We start from the raw sequence: 16,048 nt of genomic DNA, 5'->3' as shown, positions 1-16,048 counted from the left end.
TGGTGCAAAGCTCTTCTGCAGGCAGATCTCCAGCCTCCGGAGCCTTGAGCCCTGCCACGTTGGAGAAGTATCCCCCCGCGCTCTCGCATCCCGCCCAAGCAGCCTGCTCCCCAGGCGCTGGCCCTGCCCCCCTCTCCAGCGGTCTGTCCCCTCCACGTGAGCACACCCAAGGCTTGCTGCAGGGCTCCGTCTGCGCCCCCCTTGGCCCACAGCGCCGTGACGTCGGGGCAGGGGGCCCGGGGCCCAGCCCTGCCGCCTGTGCGGCGCTTTGCAGGGGGAAAGCCCGGCTCTGGGAGGGGGAGCCCCGCATGGCAGGGAAGCGAAGCAGGAAGGGACTGGGCTGGGTTGGGGCGGGGGAGCGCGGCCGGGCTGCGCTGGAGCTCTCCCCCGCGCGGCCCCGGGGGGCGCCTCCGCGGTGCTGCGGGGTCCAGCCGTGGTGAATGCACCAGGGAGGGGAACTGGGGCGGGGGAGGGATCTGCGGCACGTCCACCCCCGCAGCATGCACTGAAACCGCAGCGATGGGCGCAAGCCGCGGCTTTGGCCGCACGCAGCACCTGGCCCGGGGGACCAGGCTTCGCACCCCGCAGCGGCCTTGAGCTCTCCCGGGCCCCATGGGATGCAGCCCGGGGGTGCCGGAGCCCAGCCCCGGCTAAGCAGCGGAGCGAGGGGGGGTTTCCTCAATGTCACGGTGGACTTGGGCTACTGCAGGCATCTGCCAGGAGCTCCTGCCTGCCGCGGCAGCGCCGCTTTGTCCAGGGAGCGCCCGGCTCCTGCCCACCACAAAGTTTCTGGCCGCCGCTTTCGTCCTTTGCAGGCGCGATTGCCGCAGAGCAGTAAGAGCCGCTGGAAGGAGGGCAGAGCTGGAAGGGGAGCGGTATTGCAGCAGGTAGGGCTGGGCGCTAGGACCGCGGAGAATCCTCCCGGCAGCAATCAGGACTACCTTAAACCCAGCCCAATGCCTCTTCCTGCGCCACTCTGCGTGCTGGATGGAGACCCACAGTCAAGAGCTGCAGCTCAGTGCTGGAGTACAACATTGCACAGCGAGCCCTGCAGAAGCAACACCTGTTTCGAGCCAGCCAAGACAGACACAAGCACTTGTACGGTTCTGCTTTGCTTGTGGATCGCCAATAATCCTAAGCCAATGGACATCTGCGGAGCCTCCTGAGGATTCTGGATAATAGATTTGGACGTCAAAAGTTTTTTTTTTCTTTTTGGATTTATCTCAGCCAACAACGTGAGATCCCCCACCCCCTTTGCAGGATTCATGCTGATGTATGCAGTCTGTTATAGAGTAAAAACAGCGCATGCCTTTCTGGAGTCAGAATCCATAAATCCTGACGTAGCCTGTGCATCTTAAAAAAAATCCCTATAACGCCTAGGTATTTAAGTTGCTATGGTCATTCTTGTCTTAAACCAAATGGAGAAACTACGGATTTTTTTCTTTATTACAGTTGGATGGGCTGAAGACCTTGCTGCTTGCTAAGAGCTGGGGATCTATACATATAGCGAGATACACATATAGATGTTTATACATATGTCAGTGTGTGAGTAGAAAGTGGTGGTTTCTTAGACTAACTGGTTTGACCTTGAACCTGTGCCACTCCAACCAGAATATTACTTTTATTTATGCATTTAATGGATTGAAGAAAGAACATTTTCTCTGTAACCGCAGTAGGGAGGGGAGTGGAGTGGATATACCTAATCTTGTATCTCCTGGGTTTGGCACCATCATTATTGTTTGCTCTTATTCTCTAAAAGCAGAATCTTCTGATGGCTCCCTTAGGTGAAGTTGGGAACTATTTCGGTGTGCAGGATGCAGTAGCCTTTGGGAATGTGCCTGTTTTGCCGGTGGATAGTCCGGTTTTGTTAAGTGACCACCTGGGTCAGTCCGAGGCAGGTGGGCTACCCAGGGGGCCTGCAGTCACGGACTTGGACCATTTAAAGGGGATCCTCAGGCGGAGGCAGCTCTACTGCAGGACTGGATTTCATTTAGAAATCTTCCCCAATGGTACTATCCAGGGAACGAGGCAAGACCACAGCAGATTTGGTAGGTATTATCCTTAACCCTTTAGCAGCCATGTGATGAAATAATGTGCTAGAACTAAGGGGGGAGGAGGCTGGATTTGGATGCTGCTGCTGGTGGTGGCGGTGGCTGGCGGTGGTGGCGACGATGGCTGGGGTCCGGGGTTGCTGCTGGACGAGAGGCACAACTGCAGCAAAGCCGGAGCACTTAGCGAAGTCTCAGTATTTTTAGTAGCAGCCTCCTGTGGCCCCAAGTTGCGCCTCAGGGAGAAGGAGATGGAAAGGCTTTGTGTTCAGGACGTTTCTACTGAATGGGCTGATTTCGCGACTTTAAAGGGGGGGTTGATCATTAACCACGACCATTGCAAATCCACCGAGTTTCCTCCAGGGAGTGGCTACCGCCTTGTACGCACGCGAAGGCAGGCTGCTCCTTCCTTCTCCCCCTGCAGCACCTGCCCGAGCAGCCGCCGGCACGAGAGGCTGCCCCGCCGGCCCGGAAGGTAGGCGCGGGGCCGCGGGCAGGTATCCAGGGCAGAGCCGGCGCGGGGCCGCCGGGAGGGAGCAGCGGCACGCCGCAAAATGTGGCTTTCCGGAGCTATGCGCGCGTGAAGCCGGGAGCTAATTTTGAAGAGCATTCCGCAGATTTCATTTCCAGCGGGCGCTATTTGTGACTCAGCATCGAGGGCTGGAGGCTGGAGGGCTTGCGGCTTCAGCCACGACTCAGAGCCCGCGCGCCCCCGGCAGATGGGCCTGCAGCCGCCCTTCTGGGCTGGGCGAATACACAAACCCGAGCCACCCTGCGCGGACTCACTCCGCGTTTCAGGAGGGGGGGGATCTGGCCCGCCGGAGATAGTCAGGCGGCCAGGCTCTCGGAAGGAGTTAACTTGTGAGTGAACCCACCTGACAGCACTCAAACTAGGTCGTTAAAACAAAGTCCTGGGGTGATCCCCCCCTCCCCCCGCATGCTTGACGACCAGATGTCGAACAGGATCTAAGCTGCGCGGCAGTGCGTGGTGGGGTTGCTTAGATAACACCCGCCGGCGCCGGACCATCTATCGCCAAAGGGCTCCGGCACGGAGGGGGCAGGATCCACCCTTGCAGAGGCCCAACCCGTTCTGTTGCCCCTGGGAAATGCCAGGGTCCCGCTCCAGAGCCGCTTCTGCCCGTCGCACCCACCCACCTTTCTGGCCCCGCCGCTGGCCCGCTTGCAAAGCTGCCGGCAAAACAACCCAGCCAAAAAAAAAAAAAGTGCAGCTGGAGTTCCCTCCGGTGTCTTGCACTACCCGAGATAAAGGCAATAAAATGTCTAATAAAATAGGAAGGGACATGCAATAAATTGCAGCTGGGCTTTCCAGCGACCGGGGGGAGGAAGGCTTATAAGTGGTATTCGTGTCTGCCCGGTCCCCCCCGCCCCCACCCGGGGGCCGCGCGCTGCTCGGCGCATTAGGCACCCCTCGGCCGGGAGAAGCGAAGCGGGAGGGCCGGGTGCGTGGCGCGGCGCGGGCTGCGGGCTCCCGCCGCCAGCAGGTGTACGGCGGCGGCTCTGCCCGGGGAGCGGCGGGAGGGGCTCTGCGGGGTCCTCGCCCCCTCCCCCGCGCTCGCCAGCTGTTCCCCGCCAGCGCTGCGGCGGCCGCGGTCGTGCCACCAGCTATTTTTACAAATGGCTTTCAGGCCCCGGGGGGCAGCGCTGCCAGCCCTGCGGCACCGGAGCTCCCAGCACCCCCCCTCCAGGTGTCGTCCCCCACCCTGTAGCTGCCTCCCCCCCATAGCCGTGCTGTGAGGCTGGGAGCGCAGAGCTGCTGGGCTGTGCCCGCGGCCGAGGGGGCAGCCCTGGCGCTGCTTTTGCCGGGGCCCTTCTCAGCGCACGTGGCCCCCGTCGGTGGCACTGCCAGCACCTCCCTAGGCGGGCAGGGGGCGCTGGGGCCGTGCAGCGACACCTCGGGCGCTTGCCGGGGTGCTGGGAGCTGCCCCAGCCAAGGGCGACTGGCTCTCGGCATTTTTGCAGCACCCTCCTCCCAAAATCTGTGGGCAGCGGCAGAGGCGCGTCCCCCGCGCACGGCTCCCGCGATCCCCGGGTGACAAAGGGTTTTTTTTTTTGATGCAGTCTCCTTTAGTCGAGGGCATTGGGCAGACAGCGGAGTCATTGTGAATCCGGCGGGGGGGCGCCGTGCGTCAGCACCAGGGCTGCATGCACAGCAGGAAAAAAAAAAAATCAGGAGCATGCAGGGAAAAAAAAAAAGCTGCCGAGGTGACCTCCGCTCCCGGGACCTGCTGTCACCAGGAAGCGCAGCGCTCAGCATCTGTAGCAGCAGGGCGGGGAGGCGGGAGCTGCTCCGCCCCCTCCTGCCTCCGCAACTCACCCGGGACTGATGCAGCCCCATTAGGTCGGCGCTCGTGCGCGGGGCCGGCACCCCCCCGCGCCCGGGACCGGGAGCGGGAGCATCTCTGCGGGCAGCGGCGGGGCACACAATAGCTCCGGAAACGGGAGCGCGGCGGCTGGTTCCTGCCTCAGCCGCGGCTTCTCGGCCCGTTCCCGCCCCGAGGCCGGGCTCCCCGCGCCCTCAGGCAGGGGATGCTGCCCGCAGCCCTGGGGAGCTCGGCCTGCCAGCCGCGCGGGGTGGGGGGCGCAGGCAGCTCCATGAAAGCCTAACACTAAAGCAGCCGCCTCCCGCCCCGCCTGCTGGAGCTGCTGGCTCTGCTCTGGGGGCTCTTAATTGGCATATTGTGGCGGAGGTGGCAGATGTGACTGGCAGGGAGCGCACCCCAGCTGCCAGGCTCGCTCCAGCTGAGTGGAAACGCGGAGCCTTCTAAAAGCAGGCAGTAGGTGTCGGGGGACGGAGCCGCGGGAGCAGGAAAGCCTGGGGAAATCCCGCCTGGCTTCTGCTCCCCTGCGCCCCTCCTCCCCTGCGCCCCTTGGAGTCTGCTCCAGGAGCCTGAACTGTCAGAACTTCCTGGCCAGGAGCCTCTCTTTCTGCTCCCCGCTCTCTCTCTGTCTTTCTGAGGCAATATTATTTCTTGTTAAATATATTGCAACACAGTGCTATTTACCGTGCTCTCTGTCTCCAAGTCCTCTGTGGCTTCCCTCCTCTGTGCTGGGCACCTCATTACATCCTCTCAGGAAATTTCACAAATAAGCTGCTGGCAGTGAGGCTTAGCTCCTGTATTAGTTACTTGTTTGTGGCATTTTAGGGTGGTAACTGCAAGCCAAGGAGGAAAGCATTGTACCTAGCAAATTGCACAAATGTCCCAAGTATGGAGCAAACGCAATCCCCAGCTGCAAAGGTGTTCAAGAGAAATGTATTCTCAGGTTCCATTCTTGGGTATTTTATATGATGCATCGACTGGATCAAAGTTCAGTTTGTTTTGGTAAAAGATGTCCAGTACAATGGCATAAAAGATCTGGATGTTTGGGGGATTGCTGGAAGTGATCACACTGGTATCTTGTCTCCAGCAGGGGACTTGGGAACCTTTAAGAGAAGGTGCAAAAATGCTGATTGTGGACATTTCTGGAATAACCTTCCCACAAAGAGAAGTTCCTTCCTGGCTTCCTCATGTGGAAGTTAACTTCCTGCCTTAAAATGGGCTCCTTTAACTCAATGCTTAATGGCTGAGAAGAGGGGATTCAAGATCAAACATTTTTAGAAATGTATTTCTTCATTTCGGAGGCTTCCAGAATTTCTGACTGGAAATGGGGTCCAACCTGTCAAATTCAGACTCTTCTGATCTGGGATCAGTCTAACTCTTAAGGGAGACTATCTTTTTAAATATCTGCTTCAGCTCTTAAGTACTGTGTGCACATTATATAAACTATAAAGTGAAAATATTCACAAGGGCATTGGGCCAAATCATGCAATCCTCAAACGGGCAAAACTCCCAATTAAGTTTTGGTTGAGTAAGGACAGAAAGAGAAGCCCCAAAATAATCTCTTCAATTACGTTGCAATTTTGCATATAAAACATGTTGTGAATGAGCTGTGAATAGTTTAGAGAAGCTATCTAAATCTCAAATATGTAGGTGCTCATTGCGAAGGCCCTTAAAAAGTCTCCTGCTGCATTTGCTGTAGCACGTGACTGATTTTTTTATGACAGTCAGCAGTGTACACCCAAATATGTGAAATTAGAGTAGCAATTAAGGTCACACTCTACTTTCATGCTGATGTGAAAGATGCCAGGCTTACAAACTTAGCTACAATGTGGAATAATATACACCTAATATAAGATTGGCCTCAGTTAAAATTGCTTGGTAATATATATTATTGAGTAATATGATACACAGTGAAAGCTTTACAGACAAAGCTTTATTAACAGGATTTGAACATATCCAGAAATAAGGGGAATATTTAAATAGTTTCAATGGACTGATTGTATCGGAGATGCTACTATAAATATTGTATATAGTATAGTACCACTTTTTATTACTTCAAAAACATAATTCCATAATTACTAGATATTTTCCCACAACATTTGTGAGGCCTCTTTCCATGCACATAGCTACAAATCTATTTAAGACTCCCAGGTCTTAAGTCAGGGTTACATTTTGTTATGCTGAATAATATATAAAATAATGATCAATTGTTCCTTATAAGGAATACGTTTCATCTTTACATTATCTTGGCTATAAAGTTTTCCCATAGGCTTCAACCTATACTTTCTTAGATTTATGTGACTCATGCTTGTTATTGATTAGCGCACAACCTGTTTTGTGAGACACAAAATTAATTGTTCAAAAATCCATGAATGTGCTTTTTCATTAGCCACATGAGACTCAATGCTGCAATATTACTCTGTTACTTTACACTTTCATGTAAAGATAATTTCTAATAGCTTTTAAAAATAGTTATGTTGATGCCTGGACATGTACATTCTACAAATATACTGAAAACTCTGCTCTACATTTTATTATATGGCTCAGAAAGTAGCTTACTGCAGCAATATGCTTCTGTATGAATGTTGCAGTATAGCTATTTTGAGATCATAATAACCTTGCATCGACATTCGAAAATAGAAAACTATTTCCATTTTGTTCCACTAGAATTCTAGATTTATGCAAGCCTCCATGCTAGCATCCTTAGTGATGAGGTAAGCAATTTGATGGAAAGGAAGAAGAGGGGGCACGGAGCTAGTGGATTGGTATCTGATGCAGATACTTGCTGTACCAACGTACGTTTGTGCTGAACATAGGGGCTTTTATGGAAGCAATATTTCTTTGCAGAATGTTCATATCTGTGGTGCACAATTCCCTCTTTATGAGGTTACTGTAAAATGTATGTGAATAATTAACCATTTATGCACTATTATTTAGGTTGGGGAATATTTTAATTTTCAAAGTTGGGATGAGTTAATAATATATTCCCAAGAGTTAGATAATTAATTTGTAGACAAATGTCTGGGAAGCTCTGGACTGCACCACAGATTTTCATTTCTCAAGCCTTTGGAGGATCACACTGTGAGTAGATCTCTTTCAATGTATTCCTCATTCTGTGATGCTTGGAAGTAAATGCTTTTCATAGCAAATGCATAACAGTTTATTTTCCTTTTGCAGTTTCGATTAAACCGTTTTAGGGATTTATTTAGCAAAACACATTTTATGGCCACAATTGACATTATTAAAGTATCGTTCTAAATACTTGACATTTTTCTTTTGAATTGGTTGTTTGTGGTACAAATCAGGATACCAATAAATGTTGTGTAATAAGAACATGCTGCAGAGTTTTTTGTTTAAAACATTCTGGGAAAAGTTGAGAATAATCTCTTGGCTTGACACCCTTGTGCTATCTGCAATGCATCACTGTAGTAGACTTAAGAGACTTAACTGTTTCAAGTACCTTTCTTTTTTAAAAACAAATTTAGTCAGTAGTTCCTTAACTTCTCGGCAACATAGTCCTAAAGCAGAATTTGATAATATCACCTTCTTTGTTAGTGATACACCAACAGCAAAAGTAATTAAATGGAAACAATCTGTACCTTTTTTGTTCTGAATTTTCTAGGTATACTGGAATTTATCAGTATAGCAGTGGGCCTTGTCAGCATTCGAGGGGTTGACAGTGGACTCTACCTTGGAATGAATGAGAAAGGGGAATTGTATGGCTCGGTAAGTTCTTTATTGTTTTATAAAAACCTTAGCCTCTCTGCTCTACATTGCACCAAGTATTATTATTACTGCTATTCCCGGAAGCTTTAATCCTATCTGGACCCCCTTGTGTTAGGTACTGTAGCGACACATACAAGTGCAAACAGGTCATCTCTGTCTTTTATATCTTACTGTATATTTTAAGAAATGGTTTAACAGGTCAAAGTAACAAACAAGGAAAGAGCATGATGTAACCCGGAAGTGGTCAACCTATGCCACACATGCCACAAGTGGCACAGGCAGCTTCTGTGCATGGCATATAGGTCTGGGAGGACCATATAGCACAGAGGCTGATAGGTCAAGGAGCAAAGGGGAGGGAGCAGAAAACAGAGCACAGAACAGTGAGGGGAAAGAAATTGGAGTGGTACTCAGGGAGGGCATGGGGCTAATTTGTGGCATGCCTGCCAAAAAGTTTAGCCCCCCCCCCCACTGGAATAGCTTATTAGAGTTTGACTTTCACTCCTTCCATCCCCCTTCACCAAGTGTTAACTGATTACAAACTTGATCATAGCTCTTAATTTCCACAGTGTATACTGGTGATTTACTGTAGGCCTTGTTGCAGACATGTACCTTGAGGAAGGATATGGAGTAGGACAGAAAGCTTGGGTATATAAACTTGAAGTGGCAAAATAAGAGATGAGACTATATAGGCAAGGGGAGGCTATATTGTGAAAGGCCTGAAAGAGAAAGAAAAGAAGCTTGCTGATTGCATTTTCTTAAGACTTACCAAGATTGTTTGTGGGGAGGGAGAAAGAGAGATGGCTAGGAGTAAGGGATGGCTAGAGAGAAGAGCAAAAACCTGGATTTCTGGTATAGAGTCAGAATGGTGGAGTAGTGTTATATGAATGAGCTAATAGGCCTGAAGGAGGAAAAATGCATCTATCCTGGTGCAAGGCTGTACGGATACTTACCTTCTTTCAGAAGCATGAGGAGGTTTATACAAGTGATCAGTCTGAACTTTAGATTGGTGTGAGACAGGCCTTGCAAAGAAACAAAGAAAGGAGCTGAATATGATGGAAGGTAGATCACAGAAGGAATCACTAAGGGTGAGGTTGGGAAAGGGAAAAGGAGTCACTGATAAAAGTAGTGGAGAGCAGTTAGGCAGTAGATGACATCCACATGGAGGGGAGACATGAATGGAGTTGGATGGAATATTGTCTGATGGAGACGAGAGGAGGGCTGGAAAGCAGTTAGAACAGGAGAGCAGAACCCTAGTGCCCATACCACATGTTTCTTTGGGGATGACTGGCAGAGGATCATGTGGAAATGAGAAGCCCACATGGGAGAGTGGTCCAGTGAAAGTGATTTCAGAGGGAGATTCAGATATCTGTATTCCCTCTTCTGACATCACCCTGTGAGAGCAGGGAGGTGGAGGGGATAGGGATGACTGTAATCTTGAAGAAGATGCAGGTGGAGGAAAGTGCAATTTGGGGGAGATATTTCAGAAGGGCAGAGGTGGTAACACTAAATTGTGTGGGAAGCGGGAAACAGGAGAGGGATACATATCACTGGAGACACAGAGAAGAGTGTGAGGGAGTGGCCGGCAGATGTATGAATTTGTGAAGAGGAGAAGGAGTAAGAGAGAGGAGGAGGAGAGAGGGGAAGAAGAGAGGAGATGCTAGGATCTATACAGTGAGGAAGCAGGGAGGTCTGAAGGGAGGAGTAGAGGAAGGAAGGGAGGCAGAGAAGAGGGGCAGGACTATAGATAGATGATTATTGATTGACCATGAATAGAAAGTATAATATAATAAACAATTCTACAGTTGACCGATAGAACAAAGAACCAATTAAGTCATTATCTGTCCTTTGACATGGTACATATTCAGAGAAACAACAGTAATACTAACCAGTAATGCTAAAAATCAGAAATGCAATAAATCATTTAACTAGATAAGCATGTATCCAATGAATTAATTCGATTATGCTACATTCTATGAAATTTTAAAAAACCCCAATATCTGATAACAAAAAGAAATGTAAAAAATGACTATTATAGCATGCTAATAAATTTATTACTATTAAAGCACTTTTCTATGTTACTTTTGTAATTTATGCTTGCAATGTGTTCTGGTCATACTGAGCTAGTGAAAATAGTCCTTGAAGAAACTTAGAACAAGAAGTTCTAAGAAGAACAAGAAGTTACAATGACTGCTATTAAAAACATGTGGAGGTCTTTGGTCAATAGGGAGGACTGGCTAAATATAGGGCAGTTTAGATATTGGCAAAATACAGCTGGCCATCATGCTGCATAGGGGAACAGAATGTAGAAGAATGATGGTAATCAAATTGCATTACTTTTAATGAAAAATAACCTCAAATAGCTACTTAGGATGATGATGCTTTAAAGGCTTATCAACACCTGCAAAATTAGTACTTTACTCATATATGTCAGCAACTACCTACCAGCTGTGGTGGAAACACTAACTCAGGTATGGCTTAAAGCAGTTTTTCATTTGGGGTTGGTTGGGAATTTTTCAGATACACAGATTTTTGTCAGAAAATGACAATTCCTTTTCCTGGGTCTTCATATACCATTTAAAAAGGAGTTGTGTGTCTGGTCCATGATGGATTTCATAGATTTCATAGGCATTAGGGCTGGAAGGGACCTTGGAAGATCGAGTCCAGCCCCCCACTGAAAGGGCAGGGAGTCAGCTGGGGTCATAGGATCCCAGCAAGACAAGCATCCAATTTGCTCTTGAAAAGAGCTCTTGGAATTTCTGGTCTTTGAGAGGCAGAAACCATGGGTACTCAACAGTGCTCCAGAGTATCCTAGAGTCCTCACCTGAGTTGTGGGAGTGTAAGGTCCAAATCCCTGATCTGAATCAGGCAAAGCAGAACTTAAGCGCATGTCTCCATCATCCCAAGTGAGTGTCTTAACCGTTACACAATTGACTGTTCTGGTATGAAGGCATATCTATGTATTAGACTTGAAAGTTTTTGACTTTATTCTGATACAGATGGGAACAGTTTTTATGACCAATTCTTTTTTCATGATGATGAAAAAAACACCTCACCTGAACTTAATTTCCATTAGAGTCATAGGACCAGATTGGTACATTCCTGTTAGGACTTGCTATTACTGGCATTAATCTTGCTAGTGTAGATGTATCCTATGAGAAAACTATATCTTTACATTGAAATGACTGTAGAAGAACACTGCAAAAAGTGATATTTATCCAGTTCTTCAAAGAAGCTGCTTTAAAGGCCATATCTTCCCATAATGGGAAGATGGTACCTCACAATGGTAGATGGAACAGCTGGTAGAGTGGAACATCTGGGGGCCTGACTGTTGTCAATTCTCAGAGAGGGCAAGAGACCCATGAGAACAACTAAGTCATCTCTGGCAAGTCTTGACCCTTACATATTCTCAGTGGCCTTCCAAGCATTACCCATTTGCGAGGTGGTTACCAGCTGCTTGCAATCTCCCTTCCTTGTTTATCAGCATAGGCACTGACTCTGCAGGTGCTCTGGGGCTCAAGCACCCACTGAAAAGAAATAGTGGGTGTTTAGCACCCATGAGCCACACTGGGTGAGCTGGGTTGAGGTAAAGTGCTACCTCTTCTGGGTATGCACGGGGCTCGGCTCAGAGATGCAAAAACCCCACCCATGAGCAAAGTTGGCACCTATGTTTGTCAGCGTGAATAAGGTGAGGGAGTTCTTACAGTATTTTACAGTATATTCAAAAATCCTAGAATCACAGAAAATTAGTGTTGGAGGGAACCTCAGGAAGTCATGTAGTCCAGTCCCCTGTTCAAAGCAGGACCAGCCCCAACTAGATCATTCCAGCCAGGGATTTGTTGAGCTAGGTCTTAAAAACCTTAAATTCTGTATAAAATTATTTCTGGTGATACTCTCAGATCGAAACATGCTATACTCAATGGATATTCTCAGATTCTTCCTCTCTGCCCTCTCTGTACAACCTCAGTCATGCAGAGCTAAGAATGTAAGTTCAGTCCCAGAAGAGGCCAGCAGTTATTTTCTGGCTGGAAGTGCTGTTTCCCTTCTCTTTTGTACTCTTGTTGACTACTGTGTAGCCCCCTCCCATTTTGCACTCTTTTGACCACTTTTAGCTTGCAGACATGAGCCCTCATGATTCCACTTCACAACAGTAAATAGGAGGAAGGATCCAAATGACAAAGGAGCCTTAAGAGTTTAGATAGATCAACAGAGATTAAGTACATCTGAAAGCTAAGTCTTGTTACAGGGAGAAGAAACAAATAGCTGCTTTTTCATTTGTAAAGGATCTGTCTAGAAACTAGCTAGTTGAAGACATGGGTGCGGTAGTCCATAGTTAACTAGCATAGTGCTTTTCTTTATTCTCCTACCGTAGGGGTGCTTAACTCCTAGCCTGTGGGCCAAATCCAGCTCACAAAGCCATGTCATTCAGCCCACGGGGATTCCCTTGAGTCCAAAAATTTGGTGATGGGGGAGTGGCAGCAATTAACACTGCCACTGCTCTCCCACTGCCAAATTTCCCAGTCTTGGATTGGGCCTGGGCTGGGCTATTTCATGACTGGATTGGGCCCATGGACGGTATCTGGCACACAGACAGACTTGGCACTGCTCATCTGGTCCATGGGATGAAAAGGTGAGGCTCTGCTGTCCTAGTGGGTCTATATCTGGAATTTTGTATATGCTTGCAACCCCCCAAATTTTGGAAGGGCACCTTCAGCAGAAGCAATAGAATTATGCAGACTGAGAATAAAATTTTTTTTTTTTGAGGAGAGAGATTTTAATAACCTAACAAAAATAACTTGGTGTGGTTAAGGGAGCACAATGCCATGTTCTATAAATACCTTTCAGGTTATAAAGTAAATAAAGGACAAGAATTATTCAGTTTCTCAGATAGTAGGACAAGGAGCAAGGAAGAAATACATGAGGCTATGTTAGGAAAAAAAAGTCTGAAGCAATTGGGCTAAGTAGGTAGTCAGTGCATAGTTACAAATATCCAAGGACGGGGCAGATAATACATGTTGTTGCAAGGTGTTGTTATTATCTTCTGTTGGTCCAAAAGTCTCTCGTATACTTTAGATTCTATCTTAGATATATAGAGTATTTCTCCATCAATTTGAATGCGGCCACTTGGGGCATGGTGGTTGGGGTGGAAACAGGGCAGTCATTATGCACCAGCTGCATTGCACAACACCTTTAGGAGGGATTGAAGAGTAGTTCCCTGAATAAAACCACAGGGGGTTATTTTAGTAGACAGCGGCAATTATCAAGGCTGGAATTTGGCCATGACACTAGGGTTAACACCCTCATCGTTGCAAAAAGTGTCATATAACATTTAATGGGAATAAATGCTTGGTACTCACAGGGCAGTGCCAGGATTGGTTTAACTCTAAGTACCCTGCTGGGTTTATCATGAATGTTATGAAAAGAATTGATGAAAACAGGGATATATTGATAATCAGAAATGTGATCCTAGCCAATAACCAATAACCTTGGATCAAGTGGTCATAAGCTAATTCACCTTAAATTATGGTCACCTTAAATGGAAGGATACACAAAAAGTTGGTCTGTAATTAAGGGTCTCAATTTCAAAAGGGCAAGCTTTGAGAAATTAAGAGAACTGGCTGGTGAGGTTAGCTGTTCTGAAGAGCACAGGGACTTGAATTTGGAGGAGGCTAGGAATTTATTTTAGTCAGAGGTGCTATAGCTATCTGGAACCTGGATTTTGGTAAGGGGGAGAAATTGTACAGAAGGGATTCAGAGCTAAGTGGATGAATAACTATTTGAAAAGTCTATTGAGAGTAAGCAGAGAGCCTAAAAGAAATAGAAAAGAGGACTGCTTAGCAAGGGAAGCTATGTCTAAGAGGTCAAGAAAAGAAAGGGTAAAGTGAGATGTGCCAAGAGTTAAAGTGAGTTAGACCTGACAAAGGATATTAAAATACATATGAAGACATTTATCAGTGATATAAATATAAAGAAAAAAGGAAAAGTGAGGTGCTTTACTGTGAAGGGTGTGTGGATGTGAAAGATAATGTAGCCATGGCCCCAAAACTAAATGAATATTTTGCCTCAGTTTTCAATAATGGCAATGATGTTGAACGTTGGAGCAAAGGCTAGGTGGCTAGTTCACAGGTCAAGTAGCAAGACATAAACCTGTTAAAGGGGATGGTACCATAAGACTGAAGAGTAGTAAACATACTACCCATACTTGAAAAGAAATGAAAAAGATAATCTGGGCATCTACGGGCCCATTAAGTTGACTGCAGTAGCATGCGAGGCTTCAGAACAAATTTTGAAGGAAAAACATTGGAATCTGGAGGTGAATGTAATATTGATTTACTTGAAGGAAAGTTATGCTAGGCTAATCTTTGTGTCATAAGAACTGATTTTCTAGACCAAGAAAATGGAATAGGTTTAATCCAGGTGGACTATAGTAAGGCAACAGGGTGAGTACCATATGGAAAATCATTAGTTTAGGTGGAAAAGATAGGTAAGGAACAAGCTAGAAGGGTTATGGCAAAGGTAGCCATTGTTTGGCTCGTGAGCCAGATTGGGCCCTTGTTGGACTCCATTTCTCAGCAGCCCCTGCCTATGCCACTCCACCTGGGCTCCATGGAGATCCCTGGAGCGACAGGGCTTGACAGTGTGGGGCTGTCATGGCCCCTTGCTCCCAGGGTCTCTACAGAGACTGGCCTGAGCAGTTGTGGCAGGGTGCATGGTTGAGCGGGTTGGTGCTCCAGGGCCTGAGCTAAGATCTTGCAGCCGTGACAGTGTGGGGCCAGAGCCGAAGCAGAGCTGTGATCTGCCCATACGCCCCTATGAAGAACGTGAGTTCTGTGAGCAGGGACTTGCAGGCAGTGGATTGTGGCTCTTCACCGGCTCTGGCCTGCGCTATCACTGCCGCAAGTTCCTGGCCCTGGCCCCAGATGTGTCTGTGCCCAGCCAGTGCCACTCAGACTGGTCTCCATGGAGACCCTGGGAGTTTGGGGTTGTCACAGCCCCATGCTATTAGTGCTTCACCACTCCTGGAGTCTCCATGGAGACTGGTCATTGTGGCACGGGCAAGGGCTGCTGGGAAATGGAGTCCAGCCACCGGCTAAATCTGCAATTTTGCCTACCGCTGGGTTATAGGAATATGTTGTTTTGAAAAGGAAGTGTGTGGCTGCAGGGAGATTACTCGGTCCTAGGCCCAATCTTATTTCATATGTCAATTAAGGCCCCCAAACAGTAGCATGTGCTTATGGAATTGGCTGATGATATCACAGTGGGGGCATTGTCAATATAAAAGGGGATCAGAATATCACACAAGAAGAACTGGATGACATTGAGGACTAGAGCAATAGAAATGGGATGAAATGGAAGTGTACCAAGTAGAGGGTTATGAACTTGGGGGCTTGTAATAAAATATTTTGCTATAAACTAGGAGGTCATGAGGTAGAAACAATAGGAGAAAGACCAAGGGATGTTGATCAAAGGATGACTGAAATCTCTTAATGTGACATAGCTATGAGAAAAAGGCAAATGTTATCCTAGAATATATCAGGGGAGGTATTTCCACTAGGGATGGGGAAATATTAAAGCCATTGGACAACTGGATAAAACACTGATGAAACTTTGTGGAATACTGTGTACAATTCTAGTCAACTGTCTTCAAAAAGGATGCATTTAAATTGGGACAGGTGCCAAGGAAAGGAGCTAAGATAATTGGAGAAAATGTAACGGCCCATCTTATGAGAGGAAACTAAAAGCATGGCTTGATTAATCACTGTTTTTGGTGGATGTGCTACAAATTAGCTCCATACTCTCCCTGAGATCCTCATCCCCTGTCCAATCTGCTAGCATGTTTTCTGCTCCCTGCCCAATCTTCCACTGTTGTGCATGTCCCCTCCCTGGCATGCTGTGTGCCACATATGTGTGGAGGTTGGCCACCCCTGGCCTAGAGAT

At 47.7% G+C, this 16,048-nt stretch overlaps 1 protein-coding gene across 1 annotated transcript in view; it reads left to right on the top strand.

The window, feature by feature from the left end:
• Positions 1 to 484: 484 nt before the first annotated feature.
• FGF9 (fibroblast growth factor 9) overlaps positions 485 to 16,048 on the top strand; it is a 28,794-nt gene continuing 13,230 nt past the window's right edge. Inside the window, exons 1-2 of the mRNA XM_019530197.1 lie at positions 485 to 2,048; positions 8,010 to 8,113. Coding sequence (XP_019385742.1) covers positions 1,772 to 2,048; positions 8,010 to 8,113 — 381 coding nt within the window. The 5' untranslated portion in view covers positions 485 to 1,771. The remainder of the gene's footprint in view (positions 2,049 to 8,009; positions 8,114 to 16,048) is intronic.

Source organism: Crocodylus porosus, unplaced genomic scaffold (assembly GCF_001723895.1).
Source record: "Crocodylus porosus isolate Cpor-Errol unplaced genomic scaffold, CroPor_comp1, whole genome shotgun sequence".
NCBI lineage: Eukaryota > Metazoa > Chordata > Crocodylia > Crocodylidae > Crocodylus > Crocodylus porosus.
This window is presented reverse-complemented; position numbering and strand designations above follow the sequence as displayed.